Source organism: Tachypleus tridentatus, unplaced genomic scaffold, assembly GCF_004210375.1.
Source record: "Tachypleus tridentatus isolate NWPU-2018 unplaced genomic scaffold, ASM421037v1 Hic_cluster_2, whole genome shotgun sequence".
Taxonomy (NCBI): Eukaryota; Metazoa; Arthropoda; class Merostomata; order Xiphosura; family Limulidae; genus Tachypleus; species Tachypleus tridentatus.
In genome coordinates, this window is record NW_027467782.1 from 45,739,552 (window position 1) to 45,758,896 (window position 19,345).

General features: G+C 36.8%; 1 protein-coding gene and 1 long non-coding RNA gene across 2 annotated transcripts; both read left to right on the forward strand.

Moving 5' to 3' along the window:
* Positions 1-564: 564 nt before the first annotated feature.
* On the forward strand, positions 565-7,178 carry LOC143242294 (uncharacterized). Its single transcript, XM_076485656.1, has 5 exons — positions 565-643; positions 2,534-2,674; positions 4,416-4,557; positions 6,855-7,038; positions 7,161-7,178. Exons 1-5 carry the CDS (start codon positions 565-567, stop codon positions 7,176-7,178), a joined length of 564 nt encoding a protein of 187 aa, XP_076341771.1.
* A 975-nt stretch (positions 7,179-8,153) lies between these two features.
* LOC143242925 (uncharacterized) lies at positions 8,154-16,389 on the forward strand. Its single transcript, XR_013023465.1, has 3 exons — positions 8,154-8,287; positions 11,962-12,132; positions 15,705-16,389. It is a non-coding gene; the product is annotated as an uncharacterized LOC143242925 (long non-coding RNA).
* Positions 16,390-19,345: the final 2,956 nt, after the last annotated feature.

Sequence of the window (19,345 nt, forward strand, 5' to 3'; positions counted from 1 at the left end):
AAATTTGATAGTTTTCAAGTCTGTAACATATAACGAAGTTTCATAAAGCTTATTTTATTTTCTTAAAAATAAAAATATGAACCTCCTGAGCACCTATTTAATAGTATCGGTTTCTATGTGATGAGTAGGTCAGGTGCACACACACATTTGCTCGAGACTCGCAAATATCCGGTCACTAGACATAATAATAAAGATTTTTAGGTTTAACAAAAAGCGGTAATTTTACTGACACAAGAAACTTGCGATTAAAATTTCATCTGAAAGCATCTGTGGTTCATTTGATCATTATTTGGATATAAAATGCTGCTCGCATAATCACACATGTTTAGGTAGTCCAGAAATAAGAGTGGTAGCACCGATAATAAGGACACTTATTTTGTTCTTGTTACCTGATTATCTGATGGATTTATTTGCATATTCAAACAACTGAACACTACGAATGCAGTGGAATCGTTGAAGATGATATGAGGTAGACGGTAAACACGTTTATTATTCAACGTAATTTGTTATCTTATTTAGCTCTGACTGGTTTTATTTCATTTGCATTTGTAATTATAAAAAAAAATGGTTTTCTATGTTTCAAATGATTGTTTCAATGACGTTTCATCAAAAAATAACCTAAAGAACGCTGATGAGTTTCTTGGTAACGTATAACATGAAGAAGTCGGTCATTGTGAACAGCATCAAAGCTGAAGCCCAAACCACTTTCCAACATGATCTTTTTAATTGAGTTTCAAAACTAACTTTCCAGCGTTATCTTTTTGAATGAATTTCAAAGTTAATTTTTCAACAAAATGTTTTTAAATGTGTTTCAAAACTAACTTTCAACATGATCCTTTTATATAAGTTTCAAAACTAACTTTTCAACATGATCCTTTTATACGAGTTTCAAAACTAACTTTTCCACATGGCATTTTTCAATGAGTTTCAATACTAACTTTTCAGCATAATCTTTTTGAATGAGTTTCAAAAATAACTTTCCAGCACAATCTTTATGAATGAGTTTCAAAACTAACTTTTCAGCATGATCTTTTTGAATGAGTTTCAAAACTAACTTTTTAGCATCATCTATTTGAATGAGTTTTAAAACTCACTTTCCAGCACAATCTTTCTGAATGAGTTTCAAACTTAACATTTCAGCATGATCTTTTGAATGAGTTTCAAAACTAACACTCAAGCATCATCTTTTTAAATGAGTTTCAAACTTAACTTTTCAGCATGATCTTTTTGAATGAGTTTCAAACTTAACTTTCAGCATGATCTTTTGAATGAGTTTCAAAACTAACTTTTCAACAAGATGTTTTAAATGAGTTTCAAAACTAACTTTTAGCATCATCTTTTGAATGAGTTTCAAAACTAACTCTTCAGCATGATCTTTTGAATGAGATTCAAAGCTAACTTTTAGCATGATCTTTTGAATGAGTTTCAAAACTAACACTCAAGCATCATCTTTTTAAATGAGTTTCAAACTTAACTTTTCAGCATGATCTTTTTGAATGAGTTTCAAACTTAACTTTTCAGCATGATCTTTTTGAATGAGTTTCAAAACTAACTTTTCAACAAGATGTTTTAAATGAGTTTCAAACTAACTTTTAGCATCATCTTTTGAATGAGTTTCAAAACTAACTCCAGCATGATCTTTTGAATGAGTTTCAAACTTAACTTTCAGCATGATCTTTGAATGAGTTTCAAAACTAACACTCAAGCATCATCTTTTAAATGAGTTTCAAACTTAACTTTTCAGCATGATCTTTTGAATGAGTTTCAAACTTAACTTTTCAGCATGATCTTTTGAATGAGTTTCAAAACTAACTTTTCAACAAGATGTTTTAAATGAGTTTCAAAACTAACTTTTTAGCATCATCTTTTTGAATGAGTTTCAAAACTAACTCTCCAGCATGATCTTTTTGAATGAGATTCAAAGCTAACTTTTTAGCATCATCTATTTGAATGAGTTTCAAAGCTACCTTTTTAGCATGATCTTTTTGAATGAGTTTCAAAGCTAACTTTTTAGCATCATCTATTTGAATGAGTTTCAAAGCTAACTTCTCAACAAGATATTTTTGAATGAGTTTCAAGCTAGTTTTCAAACAGGATGTTTTAAAGTTATTTTGAGACTTAAGTCAAAGCCAAATCAGCTTTCAAGCAGTATGTTTTCGAACTATTTAGTGCATACGAAACCTGAATGTGGCAATTCTATACGTATCAGGGTGTATGTCTTCCAGAAAATGTGATATTTAGCGACTTCAATGGGAACAAGCCCTCAACTATACGTGATAACGCACAAACATTTAGTGTACGGCAACCTTAAAATTATTAACATATATTAACTTGCCCGTACTAGGCGTACACATGTGGGGTTGAATCCCCTCGCGCTCTGATTCCTATGTCTATGACATTATGACATCTAGCTTCCACTTATATTTCACCATTTGATACTTAGATATTTTTCAATATTGAAGGTAAGGTAACACTATTCATTATGTCGTTTATTTGTATCTGAAAAAAACGTTTTTACTTCCTTTTATTTCAGTCAAAGAACTCAGCAAGTCATGCGTCAGTGACCGGGAGTGTGAGGTAAATGACATGCATTCATTATGCAAGAACGGAGCATGCGCATGTCGGGATAACTTCACGCTATTCCAGAATGTCAATGTTTCATCATGCATTTCAGGTACTTCGTAAATATTCGTTCTGTTAATTAAACCAATGTCATATATATATATATATTTGTGTGTATCTAAGTTAGAACTAAGCCTCTTTTGTGTACTTGAAACAGTTATTACGTTATGAACATTTGCGTTTAACTTGTTTGTTTGCTTTTGGATTTCTCGCAAAGCTACACTAGGGCTACCTGCGCTAGCCGTCCCTAATTTAGCAGTGTAAGACTAGAGGGAAGGCAGCTAGACATCACCACCCACCGCCAATTCTTGGACTACTCTTATACCGACGAATAGTGGGAATGGCCGTCACTTATAATGTTCGACGTTTGAAAGGGTGAGCATGTTTGGTCGACGGGGATTCGAACCCGCGACCCTCAGATTACAAGTCGAACGCCCAAGCCCTTGCGTTTAATGCCCAGAGTTTTGGAGTCGTGATTCTTAGATTTATTGTGTTAATGTCTGGCTTCTTTTGAATCCAAGGTTTAGCACAGTTTCAGAAAAACGGTTGGTTTAGCTGAGCAATAATCAACCTGGTCTTGAATGTAATATGGTCCAAAAACGGCCTTTTTTTTCAGTGAATTAAATGGTTTAACTTGGATGAACTTTATATTAAACTCAAAATAGAGAAACTTGCAAAGCGTTTTTTCGTTAGGCTGTAAAGCTGACAATTACGTTCATTACGTTTTAAACGAAGAAAATATATTGACAAGAAGACAAAAGATTCCCTGATGACGAAACAACAACAAGCACTGCGGAACATCAGCAATTCCTTTTGTTGTTGTTTTCAAAGGTATATTTGTAACATTACCACGTGTTGAGCTGTCTTTGTAACAAGTAACATCTTTCTGGTTCCCATTTTATAACTTGTTACTACAATAATGACTGGAATTAATCTGTGTTTAATTATGAAGGTATAAATTAACAGTTTACGTGCTTAAATTGCTAGCATCCGGGGCTCGATTCCTCGTGATGTACAGTGTGCAGATAAGTCGTTGTGTAGCTTTGCACGGCGAAATCAACAACAGAATCTTATATTATTAGTTACTGAATCTAGAACGCTTCAAATTCATTTAAAACATGAATAAAGGTTGGTGTTTGTATACAGCATCACTAGCTTCCAGTTAATGCGAGAAAAAAAACAAAAAACAACAAAAGCCCTCGAACTCCGCACATTGGAAGTGTTATAAACGTGATTATCAAGTCCCACTATTATGGGTCGGACATGGCCAGATGGTTGGGGCGCTCGACCCTAATCCAAGGGTCGCGGGTTCGAATCCACATCACCCCAAATACACTCAACATTTCAGCCGTAGGGACGTTATAACGTGACGGCCAATCCCAATATTCGTTGGTAAAAGAGTAGCCAAAGAGTTGATGACCAGCTTCCTTCCCTCTTGTCGTACACTTTTAAATAAGGGACGGCTAGCGCAGGTAGCCCTCGTGTAGCTTTGCGCGAAATTCAAAATCCAAAACCACACCGACAATTCGGTAGCACAACAATTGACGGAAGGTGCTGTTGACGATATGCCTTCCCTCTAGCCTATCATTTAAAATTAGGGACGGCGACAGATAGCCGTAGGTACTTTGCCTTAAATAAAATTACAGTTGCATTTTTGGATATATATATATTTATTTAAAATTAAAACAGTTGTGTATGACAACCACTTTAAAAGATTTCTATTCAGATAATTCACTTTACTTCCAAGTGTCCATTTTTCTAAAGCATTGGCTGTATTTCCTCTCCGTTCGTAGATGATCGCTTGGACACAAGAGGAATATCCGACGAAGAATGGTCGACAAGTGAAGGGATAGAAACCAGGACAATGATACCTATTATCGTTGTTCTAGGGATTATGTTCATCGGAATGTGTGTCGCTTTACAGCTGTTCAGCAGGCAAGTGTATTATAGTTAAGACAACCCATCTACCTGTCCCCCGTTGAGAGAGCGGTAAGTAGATATACGGATTTACAACGCTAAAATCGGAGGCTCGATTCTCCGCGGTGGACAGCTAAATGATACAAAACAAGTAACTTTTATTTTTAATTGTCTTACAGAAAGGTCGCCGTTTTATCAATTAATAAGTTGTTTTCAGGTCGCTTTTAGCCGGAAATATATTTTTATTTTATAACTTAATAACTAGACCAACTGGACTGTTGACGTCAAAATAGCAAAACGCTAAAGTTCGGAGTGTGTTGAACTTTAGGCCTGAAAGACAGTATCGAGAAGATATTAATTATTGTATATCACGTTTCTTGTTTTCATTGGTTGATTTAGTTTTCTTTTTCTAATGTCTTAAAGTGTCACAAGACCCTCAGTGAATCGGCAGTTAGTTTGTGGACTTATGACGTTATAAGCCGGGTTTATAGCAATATACAAAAAAAATGTTATGTTTTTTCAATTTGTTTGTTTCAGAGAAAAATCATGGGAGAATCGCACTCCGGATATGAGCATTGTAAGGTTGTACACTTACTGCTGTCCCATCACACAAACATCTGTCATGTCTGGGTTTATAAAACAACAGGGAACACTCAACAGCCGCGGCATTTTAAATTATTTTAGGCAGAATTAGAGTAAGTTAATCTACAAGACGGTTTTTAGCCGTGACTTATAGAATGGCTCTGAATTTTTTGTTTTGTGTTTTGTTTTTATGAGTACAAACTTTTCGGACTCACATGGCCAGGTGGTTAAGGCACTCGACTCATAATCTAAAGGTCTCGGGTTCGAATCCCCGTCACACCAAACATGCTCAACCTTTTAGCCGTGGGGGCGTTGTAACGTGACGGCCAATCCCACTATTCGTTGATAAAAGATTTAACGGTGATGGCTAGCTGCCTTCCATCTGGTCTTACACTGCTAAATTAGGGACGGCTAGCGCAGATAGCCATCGTGTAGCTTTGCCAAATACCCAAAAAGAAGAAGCGAAGCTTTGTCATGCCTTGACGTATTTGAGATCTAATTTTGGACTCAGAAATTCAATCCATTTCCGTTGATATATTTGGCCCAAGGTCTCATAAATTAATTTATTTTAATGGTCTTTAAAATAATTTTAATTAGAGGGTAGGCTGGTAAAGGTCCCGATGAGTGATGACGTATATTCACATTGACTCGCGCCCCACGCTTGTTATTGATGGGGCCAAAAATACAGCTAATAAGACAAAATATAAAGTTATCATAGATTAATTTACTTTAATCATCCCTCTCTGTGAGACCTTAAGCGTGGTCAAACACAACAATCCAAGTGACTTGATCTCCGAACTCCAAAATTGTAATTAGATTTCAAATCTGTGAAGAAATGACGAACCTATGATTGTTTGAAATTAAACATAAAGTTACACAGTGCACTATCTGTCCTCTGCTCACTACGGGTATCAAAACCCGGTTTATAGCGTTGTAAAAAAATGTCCTTCTTGTTTTACATAAGATTCGATGTGGTTATTTAAAGTTTAGCTGTGATTGACACTCAACACGTACTCACATGTTTTGACATGACCAGACACTCAACACGTACTTACATATTTTGATGGGACCAGACACTCAACACGTACTTACATATTTTGACAGGGCCAGACACTCAGCACGTACTTACATATTTTGACAGGGCCAGACACTAAACACGTACTCACATATTTTGACAGGGCCAGACGCTAAACACGTACTTACATATTTTGACAGGGCCAGACACTAAACACGTACTCACATATTTTGACAGGGCCAGGTTTTAGCACGTACTCACATATTTTGACAGGGCCAGACACTAAACACGTACTTACATATTTTGATAGGGCCAGACACTCAGCACGTACTTACATATTTTGACAGGAGCCAGACACTAAACACGTACTCACATATTTTGACAGGGCCAGACGCTAAACACGTACTTACATATTTTGACAGGGCCAGACACTAAACACGTACTCACATATTTTGACAGGGCCAGACGCTAAACACGTACTTACATATTTTGACAGGGCCAGACGCTAAACACGTACTTACATATTTTGACAGGGCCAGACGCTAAACACGTACTTACATATTTTGACAGGGCCAGACACTAAACACGTACTCACATATTTTGACAGGGCCAGACGCTAAACACGTACTTACATATTTTGACAGGGCCAGACACTAAACACGTACTCACATATTTTGACAGGGCCAGACGCTAAACACGTACTTACATATTTTGACAGGGCCAGGTTTCGTAACCAGAGAACTATTTTCAACTCTCCCCATCCACGACTGATGCACATTAAACTGGGAAAGAAACGTAAAAGTAACAGCAAACGTTCCAGCCACTTAAGTCTGCACGTGCCCGTGTCCAGAAGGCCGAGCGCGAGCAACTATTCTCAACGTTCACATCCTTCCCTCGTTCAGGTAAGTGTATTTTGAAAGTTAGAAGAAATTATGAAGTTTTGCTGTAGATGTATGGTTTACTATTCTCGGTTTTAATTTTACCTTTAAAATTTAAAGTTATTGTAGATTTTCTTCTGGATTAGATGTCGGTCTTGTTTTGATAGTTCTGGCAGGTTTTCTAATAAATAAACACATACGTCTTCTCGAGACGGCTGGTACAAGTAGTAAGTAAGCCGCAAACTCTCTTTGTTTTTGAATTTTGCGCAAAGCTACACGAGGGCTATCTGCGCTAGCCGTCCCTAATTTAGCAGTGTAAGACTAGAGGGAAGGCAGCTAGTCATCACCATCCACCGTCAACTCTTGGGCCACTCTTTTACCAACGAATAGTGGGGTTGACCGTCACATTACAACGTCCCCACGGCTGAATGGGCGAGCATGTTTGTTGTGACGGAGATTCGAACTCTCTTTGTTAATGGCCCGGCATGGCCAGGTGGGTTAAGGCGTTCGACTCGTAATCTGAGGATCGCGGTTTCGAATCCCCCTTAGCACCAAAACATGCTTGCCCTTTTAGCCGTGGGGTCGTTATAATGTGACGGTGAACCCCACTATTCGTTGGTAAAAGAGTGGCCCAAGAGTTGACGGTGGGTAGTGATGACTAGCTGCCTTCCCTCTAGTCTTACACTGCTAAATTAGGGACGGCTAGTGCAGATAGCCCTCGAATAGCTTTGCGCGAAATTCAAAAACAAACAAACAAACTCTTTGTTAACCTGACGGTGACGTAAGAAGGTCGAAACGTTGTTCTGTACTTTATTTTAATTAAAGTTTCAATACCCATACCAGCCATCTTAAGAATACATTTTTACTTCAAGTGGGTTTCTCGTCATAACGTTAAAATTCTTGCTGGGCCGTTCATTATTTTACCGATCTGAGCGGATCACGTGATTCGACGTCAGTTAGCCTGCCTTCCACAATCTTTCGTAAATTTCTCACTAGTTATTAATCAAGGTGGTAACTATGAACTAGTTTCTGTACGTTGAAAAATATCAGGCTTAAACCTTTAGTCCAGATCATTAAACAAATCTCGTCTGAGTCTTTTAAGAAAAACATAAATAGGGACATATTTGTGAAGTGTTGTACTTTGAAGTTCGCATTAATTAATATTTTAGTAACGCCCTCTGGCAGTCAGGAGGTTCTTCGTAGTCCAATGAAAGAACATCCCGAATCCTCAGCCAATACAGAAGGATCCTCAAAAGGAGAAATCAGACAAATGGTATTTCAGTCACTTAAACGTTTTTCTCTCTTTGTTTTGGAGTATTTTTGGAAGGTTATTGAAACTTAAAGAATTATTTTAAATTAATATATATATATATTAACACATTCTATTTTCTGTTTTTCTCAACTGGTTTAAATTTTCAAACACGAAGCTTAAATTCCACATAGGTCAAAGTTTAATTAATAGCACGCGATTTTTTTCTCCAAAATTACGAAACAGGGTTGTATTTTTCTTTACACTGAGTTTCTAAATGGGTTTAACATTTGTCTAACGTGATTAGAGTAGAAACGCACATTGTGATACACAAATACTTAAACTTTTATCGTATGTATGGCAATCAAGATGAATTTTTAACAAGAATTTAAAAGACGAGAATGTTTTACAGTAACTATAATTTTCAGCGAAACGTAAGGTAGCTATTTCACGAATAAAATATGGATATTTCCCGTAGTGTTATCATATGGTTATGTAACAATAGAAGCTCTATCATTACTGGCTAAATGTTCATGTATCTATTTCCGAAGTAATATTTATTGTAAGAAGTGGAAGCTTTCCAGTAATTTTTCCCTTTTTTAAGTTACATTTTGTATATTTATAGCTAAGCACAAAAACTATACAATGGGATATCTGTGCAATGTCCACCACGGGTGTTAAAACTCGATTTTAGCGTTGTAAGCCCTCAGAGATGCTTGCCGCTATGTCACGTGGGGGGGGGGGGGCATTCTACGTTAATATTGATTACTTCAACTACTTTTGTTTCGACATTTCTTAAAGTTAATATGTTTATGTTTATCTCATTAAATGTTTAAAACATTTGGTGAGTCAGTGAAATTTAAACAGTCTATAGGACAAGGATGGCGAACCTTTTAGAGATCGTGTGTGTCCAAATTGGAGATAATCTTCTTAAAGATTCTCTCGCGTGTCCATGGTAATTTTTTAGTAGCAGATTATCATTTATTATGATTCTGAATTATTTTAAATTAAATAGCTTTAGGAGTTTGATATTATTAATAAGTTTAGTAATTCACAAGAAATAATATTAACATATTACTGACAATAATCGTGGACTTATTTTAAGGAAAAATGAGTCCTCTTGCTTATTTACGTTTATTGTTTGTTTGTTTGTTTTGAATTTCGCACAAAGCTAATCGAGGGCTATCTGCGCTAGCCGTCCCTAATTTAGCAGTGTAAGACTAGAGGGAAGGCAGCTAGTCATCATCACCCACCACCAACTCTTGGGCTACTCTTTTACCAATGAATAGTAGGACTGTTCGTAATATAATAACGCCCTCACGGCTGAAAGGACGAGCAAGTATCGTGTGACGGGGATTCGAACCCGCGACCCTCAGATTACGAGTAGAACGCCTTAACCCACCTGGCCATTTACGTTTATTCATTGTTTTATTGTTGAGAGAAAACATTTTGTGAAATGATAAGCATTGGTTCATATTATGTCATATAAAAAATAAAAACAATGAAAGTAAAATAAGCATATTTTACTCTAAGTGAGACTTTAGCTGGTGCACAGATGATGACAGATATTTTATATCAGGCTTGTGTTTGGTTGTTTGAGAGCTATACATGTAGCACTAGTTTTATCATCATGTCTGTTCCTATAATTACACTTTACAAAGTTCATCACTGAAAATAACGACTCATATAAATATGTTGATGAAAATACTGTTAATACTGACATTTTCAGAGACTCAGAAGTTTCAGGAATAGAATCAGAGTTTCAGAGCCTCATTTTCTGTATTATTCCAGTCACTAATCGATCTATTTCGATATTTTCTAGTTCAGCTCTTAAGTCGACAAGTTTCTGTCTCCAAATTGAACTGATTTGTAATCAATCAGTTCCATTTCAAAAATTATCCAAGTCAGTCCACCGTAACATTTTCAAATTCAGTTTATGAATTTTACAGTTTTCTTCAAATCTTATTAAATCTTAAAGAAAATTGTTCAAAAGTTGAATTAATGATACTTGAAAATTGTATTTGCTCTGAATGTATATTTTCTCATGAATTTCAAGATCTGTCATGTGTGTTTTTTAGGTTTGGTAAATATTTAAAAGTGCCTTTGTAAACATCACGCTTTAAAAAATTCAGTTTTATTTCAAAAGCTTTTATGTTATCAAACGTAGCATCAAGTGTTTCGCCAGATCCCTGTAATTTGGTGTTCAAGTCATTTAAATGTGAGGAGAAATCTGTAAGCAACATCAACTTACAAATCCATACATCAGATAATTCTTGACAAGAAAATTTTTCATTTGTGAAAAACAGACGAATTTCATCTAAACATTCAAATCGTTAAGGACAGAACCTCTACTTAGCCAATGAACATTGTTGTACATAAGTGGTCCTGTGTACACATGATACTCCTCTGTTAGAAAATTCTGATTTTTTTTCAAAACATGCGCAGTAATAAAATTAACTACCTTGGTTACAGTTTCCATCACTTTTCAAGCTCCTTAACCTGTTGACTGCCAAGTATTTCAGCTGCTACAATACAACTCTAATGCTTCTTCATTTTGTAACTTTTTGTGACGCCATTTTGGATCGAAAGTGGAAAAATTTGTAAGTAGGTCAAATGGTGCTGACATCTAGCGTTAAAGTTAGGTATTATTGAGAACGAATTAACTCGTCCGTGGCACTGTGTTACCGATCGGCTTGGACGAGTTATCTCGTCCACGACACTGAACAGGTTAAGGCTAGCTTTTGCACACAAAGCCTTCTCGAATATAATACAATGAAAACCTACTAGTGGATGTCCAACATATTTTGTAAACAAATTTACAAAACCAGCTTTTACCAGTCATGCACCATTAGTTGTCATGGAAACTATTTTTGGGAGGTCAACCTGTCGATTGGATAATTCGTTTACTATTGCCTTATATGTTTCAGCCCCTGTGGTATGTTTAGGCAACGTTATCAAGTTAAACAGTTCTTCGCAGATTTCATCAGCCCTACAAAATCAAGCAGTAATGGCTAGTCTAGCTGATGACGTTCTCATCAAGACATGCGAAAAGGAATTTATATGAAAAATATCTTTTATTAGCTGTTTTGTTATGTTTGTTTCCATGTTTAATATTCTATATTTTACTCTGTTTCTACTGACTGCAAAGCTGGCGTCAAGAGGGCGTGAGACATTTCCTGTGAACATTTCTCATTGCGGGTTGGAAAATAAATCATTCATTGCTGTATTTGGCAATAATGATAATCATTGTATATATTTATTTATTACGGGTTAGCGTTAGGGTTTAAAGAATCAAGAGGCGGCACTTCATGCCTCGTGCTAGCAAAGTTTTCGCGTGCCATAGGTTCGCTGTCACAGCTATAGGATAACACTTAATTAACCTGATTCGATAAATTTATTGTCTACAAGAAATTTTGTAAAACATTGGTGTAGTTTTCGAAAGAAAACCTGAAATTACTTCCCTTGTTAATAAATTTTGAACAGTTATCATTCAAACGGTTGTCTGACGCCACGCAGTCGTTCAACGGGAAGTCTGAAGGCTTAGGCGCCAAAAGTCGTGTTTTTATTACCGCTTTCTGCTCGACATAAAACAAACAAGTGCCTTATTGAAACATAATAAGTAATCGATTCTTTATTTTAAATGTAATTACCTTCTGAAACACAGCTTACCTATTATATATATATTTTCTTGTTATTAGAAAAGGGCAGAATGTAGTGTCAACGGACCGGGAACAGCGGTAACCAACCAGGTTGAAGGACCACACTCTTCTGCATACGTTCTGAAAGACATGAATACTATACGTTCGCAGTCCAATGCCAAATCGCCTTCCCCACCAACCCAAGTTTAGAGACGGCAACATTTCATTTTGGTAAAATATAAAACGTTTTATTTTAGCCGAAGATATATTAACTCTAAAGCTGACAATAAGAAAACAACAGTTAACATTATTCGGTTAGATACTTTCTTTACAATAATATTGTAAGCTGTTTTCGACTTTTGTGCCAATTTTAACGACATTCACATTTTTTACGTGAAGTGTAGTGAATAATGAAATATGTAATATATTTTTATTGTTTGTTTGTTTTACAAACGCGACTGGAACAAGCATATAACCTGACTAAGTAAATTGTCTATCGAACAAAACTTTAAATATCCTTCAATAATATTAATACCTTATTATTTAAAAATTACGTGTAAAAAATATTATTTATTGTTAGTTCGTAGAATACAAAATTAATTCGCAATCACTGTGACACACCAGACTTTTTGACGTATCTTCTTAACAAATGTAATGTAATCACTGTGACACACCAGACTTTTGACGTATCTTCGTAACAAATGTAATGTAATCACTGTGACACACCAGACTTTTTGACGTATCTTCTTAACAAATGTAATGTAATCACTGTGACACACCAGACTTTTTGACGTATCTTCTTAACAAATTTAATGTTTATATTTAACCTATTTTTTTTAAAGTAAATAAATAACGTCATATTATTGTAACAGTATTTCATCTCGCGAGAAAGAGGGAGCATCTAAATATCTTAAGCTGTATTTAAGTTGTGAACTAAAATTCTCATAAATAATTCTAATTTTAATAACATATATTATTATATATACAGTGGTACTTCGGTTCTCGAACGACTCCCTTCTCGAACAATTCGGTTTTCGAACATATTGTTTGAGAAAACAAATGTTTCGGTTATCGAACTAAACTGTCGTGGCCCGAACCCCCGAAATAACCCGAACGACCCTTCGTTAATTTTCGGCCCACGCCAAGCTTGCCCAAAACATTTTACCCGCACCTGTCGCTCAGTCGACACCCCGCTAAAATCTGATGTGAACGTTCTCGTTTTTCTTTTGGTTGTTTTTCTAAATATTCTGATTAAATAAGTCACCATGGGGTCAAAGAAGGATAATAAAAGCAGCAAACCAAAAAGAAAAGTTGTTAGAGCCACAGTAGAGGTGACAAAAGATCTCACAGCGAAGTATGAGAGTGGTGTTTGCGTGTCTGACCTTGCTACACAGTTTGGTATGGTGAAGTCTGCACCATACTGAAAATAAAGAGGTCATCAAAGGAGCTGATGTTCCAAAAGGAGTGACAATGCTTACTGAACAAAGATCACAAACAATGGAAGAGGTAGAAAAACTGTTGTTGATTTGGGTAAACGAAAAACAGTTAGCTAATGATAGCGTTTCTGAGACCATCACTTGTGAGAAAGCAAAGCAGTTGCATGTTGATCTCTTGAAAAACACCTCTGGAACGAGTGCTGATACAAGTGATGTCTTTAAGGCTAGTTCGGGGTGGTTTGAAAAATTTAGGAAGAGAAGTGACATACATAGCTTCGTGAGACATGGGGAGGGTGCTCATTCTAACAAAGACGCTGCTGATAAATTTGTTAGGGAATTTAAGGACTATGTAGAAGTTGAGGGTTTTATTCCCAAACAAGTGTTCAACTGTGATGAGACAGGTCTCTTTTGGAAGAAAATGCCAAAGAGGACCTACATCACCAAGGAGGAGAAGTTATTGCTAGGACACAAGCCAGTGAAGGACAGGCTAACTCTATTGTTATGTAGTAATGCAAGTGGGGACTTAAAACTTAAGCCTTTGCTTGTGTACCATTCTGAGAACCTGAGGGTTTTTAAGAAAAATAATGTCCTGAAATGTAAACTAAATGTCATGTGGAGGGCTAATAGTAAAGCATGGGTAACCAGGCAATTTTTTTATGGAGTGGGTCCATGAAGTATTTGCCCCAAGTGTAAAGAATTACCTCACGGAAAACAGTTGCCACTCAAGGCCTTTTTTTGTGATGGGCAATGCACCTGCTTACCCATCAGGCTTGGAGGACGGGTTGGTGGAGGAGAACAGTTTCATTACAGTGAAGCTCTTGCCCCCTAACACGACTCCTCTCATTCAGCCCATGGACCAGCAGGTCATATCGAACTTTAAGAAACTCTACACCAAAGCACTATTTCAAAGGTGCTTTGACGTGACCTCTGACACAGAGTTAACCCTCAGAGCGTTCTGGAAAAATCACTTTAATATCCTCCATTGCTTGAGGATCACAGACAAGGCTTGGAGGGAAATGTCTTTGAGGACCATGAACTCAGCTTGGAAGAAATTGTGGCCAAACTCAGTAGCAGATAGAGACTTTGAAGGCTTTGAGGCTGAGCCTGTTATCGAGGATATTGTCTCACTAGACAAGTGTATGGGCTTGAATGTGAGTGGTGATAATGTGGAGGAGTTGGTGGAAGGCCACAACACTGAGTTCACCATGGAAGAACTCCAAGAGCTTCAGAAGGAGCAGCAACAGAAGGCAACTGAGGAAGTGTCTTCAGATGAGGAGGAGGGAAGGGAGGATGTTCCTAGTTCACTAATCAAGGAAATGTGTGGAAAATGGGGAGAGTTACAAAGTTTTGTGGAAAAATTTCACCATGACAAAGCTGCAGCAAACCGTAGCATAAACCTTTTCAATGACAATGCCGTGTCTTACTTCAGAAACATTTTAAAATTCAGGCAGAAACAAACCTCATTATACAAGTTTCTAGTGAGAAATAGGTCCAGTGAGTCTCAAGCAGGTTGTAGCAAAGAGACAGAAAAGATAAAGAACCCCAGAAGTAGAGTTACCTGACGTTTTTATGGAGGGTGACTCCCCTTCCAAACAATAATAACCCTCCTACTCTCCACGTTTCTCACCACTTTTCACTTACACCATCAGCTCTCCTCAGCACAGGTAAAGTGCAGTTAAATTTTCATTTATTGTTTTTTTTATTGTGTTTATAGTTTTTGTGGTTGACTTTATGCATGTAAGTATTATTATACAGGTATAAATAAACAATATTTTTACTTAAAATTTTTCATAATGCGTAATTTTTGGGGGTCTATAACAGATTAATTTAATTTACAGTATTTCTTATGGGAAAAATTGATTCAGTTTTCGAACAGCCTTCTGGAACGGATTAAGTTCGAGAACCGAGGTACCACTGCATTATATACATGTATATTGTTTTAGAGTACTGGTTAAGAATTTTGACAGTTTTAACTACACGATTAATTTATATGTAACATTTCTAATTACTTTATTAATTTATGTTAGTCCGTTACCAGAAGACTTAACAGAAATCATTATAACCTAAGAACTTCTTCACTACTGTTGTTGTAACAGTCATTAACCAAACACTTGCAATGGAAACCATTAACACCGTGTGGACTTCTTTAATATAGTTGTTGTAGCATTAATGACAATACACGTGTCACTGGGAGTCATTAACGACGTGTGGACTTCTTTAATATTGTTGATGTAACAGCCATTGACCAAACACGTATCACTACAACATAATATATGAGTTTCGTTGCAGAATGGAAATGTATATTACAATAATGTGTTAGAATTCTTGAAACAATTAGAACGTTGTTTTGTGTGTTCTTTTTCACAGATTACCCAAGAGGTTCTGCGGATGACACCCGTTTTCAAATGGATAACCTTCACAGCCGTTCAGCCATTGTGTCGTTTCCTTCGAGTTGATTCAGGTCCTGTTTACAGTGTTTTTTTTGTTGTTGTTTTTTTATGTATTCCTCATATTACCGATGAGACTAGAGGAATATTTTCGAAGATTTTGTTAGGTGGTCTAGCACAACTAATTTCAAAATGTTTGAACCAATCTTTGTACGGCACGTGTCGGTGCTGTTTTCAGTATCCAAAACGTATTTACTGTACTTGGCTGCATTATAGTTTAACTTACTGTTGGCTATAAGTGTTAATATATTTAATGTGAGATATCTTGGGAGGTCGCCCAACTGAAAGAAAAACAACAACAAATATCTGTTAGTTCTACCATAGTGTGCAACTCTTAAAGAAAGGATGGTCCAATTCTCGCTATGCGCATTTTCTTTCGACCCACAGAGCTCTCTTGGGTTGAAAACTTTCAGACAAACACACATATGTGATGCGATTTTAAAATTTAAATTGCTTCATTTAAGGCATTTCAATCAATGTTGATGAAATTATTTGTCCTAAATGTGTGAGTGAGAACAAAAGATAAGTAACATTGTTCAAGTGTATCTTGGTAACTATAATATAATATAATATAAATAATATTCGTTGTAGAAACTCTGCGGAATTAGCTGTTTTTTTTCTTCAACTATTTTGAATAATGCGCCTCAAACAAACGTAAAGTTTACAGAGAAGGTCTTTCACACTTATTGTTTGTGTTCACACTTCACACTTATTGTTCGTATTCACACTTCACTTTATTACTATTGTCATTGTTTCATTCGTGCACAGCTACACAATGGGCTACGTGTACTTTGTCCGCCGTGGAGAATCGGACTGCGGATTTTGTATTATAAGTCCGTAGGCTTACCGCTGACTCGGGACCTTTCGTCATTTTAATCTCTATTATGTCGTGATTTATGGCGACGATTCTGTGCAAAATGGCTAGCTCGTGACTACTGACGAGTCTCTCCGTCTGTCACACGACTGTAGTGTTTACAAGGTTTGTTTCTAAGTGATCGTGGAGGGTTTACTGCTTTACAGACACTGACTTTGATTTCAGGTTTAACGATAAAATCTGATGGCTCTTCCCTGTGTATTGTTTGAGATGTGGTATATAGCTCTAACTTCTACCGTGTCAAGGGCTGTCCTTTGTTTGTTTTCGTAATTCAAGCTTCTGTGATATAACAGTTGTAGATATACAATATCATGTCGAGTGGTAGGGTCAGTTGGAATTGAAATACTGTAATATAGGGGGAGAAAACCAGCATGACTCGGAGTATTGTAATAGGACCAGATGGACTTCAAGTACTGTACTAGTTTCGATGGCTTGAAAAATTGGACTTGAAATAATGTGGTGGTATGGAACGGCAGTATAAAATGGACTTGAATTCTCGTGGTGATGTAGGATGGCAGTATAAGATGGACTTGGATTTCCGTGGTGATATTGGATGGCAGTATAAGATGGACTTGGATTTCTGTGGTGATATTGGATGGCAGTATAAATGGACTTGGATTTCTGTGGTGATATTGGATGGCAGTATAAGATGGACTTGATTTCCGTGGTGATATTGGATGGCAGTATAAGATGAACTTGGATTTCCGTGGTGATATTGAATGGCAGTATAAGATGGACTTGGATTTCTGTGGTGATATTGGATGACAGTATAAGATGGACTTGGATTCCCGTGGTGATACTGGATGGCAGTATAAGATGGACTTGGATTTCTGTTGTGATATTGGATGGCAGTATAAGATGGACTTGGATTTCTGTGGTGATATTGGATGGCAGTATAAGATGGACTTGATTTCCGTGGTGATACTGGATGGCAGTATAAGATGAACTTGGATTTCTGTGGTGATATTGGATGGCAGTATAAATGGACTTGGATTTCCGTGGTGATATTGAATGGCAGTATAAGATGGACTTGAATTTCTGTGGTGATACTGGATGGCAGTATAAGATGGACTTGAGTTTCCGTGGTGATACTGGATGGCAGTATAAGATGAACTTGGATTTCTGTGGTGATATTGGATGGCAGTATAAGATGGACTTGGATTTCCGTGGTGATATTGAATGGCAGTATAAATGGACTTGGATTTCCGTGGTGATATTGAATGGCAGTATAAGATGGACTTGGATTTCTGTGGTGATATTGGATGGCAGTATAAGATGGACTTGGATTTTCGTGGTGATATTGAATGGCAGTATAAGATGGTCTTGGATTTCTGTGGTGATATTGGATGGCAGTATAAATGGACTTGAATTTCTGTGGTGATATTGGATGGCAGTATAAGATGGACTTGGATTTCTGTGGTGATATTGGATGGCAGTATAAGATGGACTTGATTCTGTGGTGATATTGGATGGCAGTATAAGATGGACCTTGATTTCTGTGGTGATATTGGATGGCAGTATAAATGGACTTGATTTCCGTGGTGATATTGAATGGCAGTATAAGATGGACTTGGATTTCTGTGGTGATATTGGATGGCAGTATAAGATGGACTTGGATTTCTGTGGTGATATTGGATGGCAGTATAAGATGGACTTGGATTTCTGTGGTGATACTGGATGGCAGTATAAGATAGACTTGAGTTTCCGTGGTGATATTGGATGGCAGTATAAGATGGACTTGGATTTCTGTGGTGATATTGGATGGCAGTATAAGATGGACTTGGATTCCCGTGGTGATATTGGATGGCAGTATAAGATGGACTTGGATTCCCGTGGTGATATGGGATGGTAGTATAAGATGAAGCTGGAGTCTCGTATTGATATGGGATGGTAGTATAAGATGAAGCTGGAGTCTCGTATTGATATGGGATGGCAGTAAAAGTTAGACTTGAAGGACTGTGGCGCTGTTTAACTTCACATGATGCACGAAATCTGGTCTGGTACGGTTTTAACATTTTAGTATCAATTCTGTTTATAATTTCCCCATTAATTCCCTTATTTGTATGAAACTGTAGTTAAAACAGGCGAAAAGGTTGTTAGTTTTATTAATTTCTTGTTCTGTCTATGTGACCTTCCAGGAGAACTCTTCTCGTTTACATAATCTGGATGATTTGGAACAGTTTTGGAAATGTTAGTGTTTTCTCCGGTTTCTCAAACTTGTACACCTTGTGAAGGATGGATAGCAATTCCTAAGTCTCTGAATATCACTTGACGAATCTTTAAAATTACGATTTTACTATTTTCTTCCACTAAAGTTTCAAATGATCAGCATCACCATTGTCAAGGTACTCTTTTATATGGCGCATAAGAATGTTAATTCGTCGTGCACTGTCGCGTATCTCGTATACAACAGCATTTTCCAGTGTCCGGCAATTGTTTTTCCTTCAGAGTTGGCTGGATTTCGTTTCTCTGGGAAATATAATTCGTGTTATCAAAATTAAATCCTTCCCGCTTAATCGAATCTTAAAGAAACGGTTGATCGCCCAGTAAAGAACCTAGTATACAAAAAACAACAAAAACGTTTGTGCTTAGCGAGAAGGTAACAACCACCCTGAGGTCTATGTGCTATAATTATTCTAAAATATTATTAAACTTTATCAGGATGACCGTGTTCACTGGAATGAGTT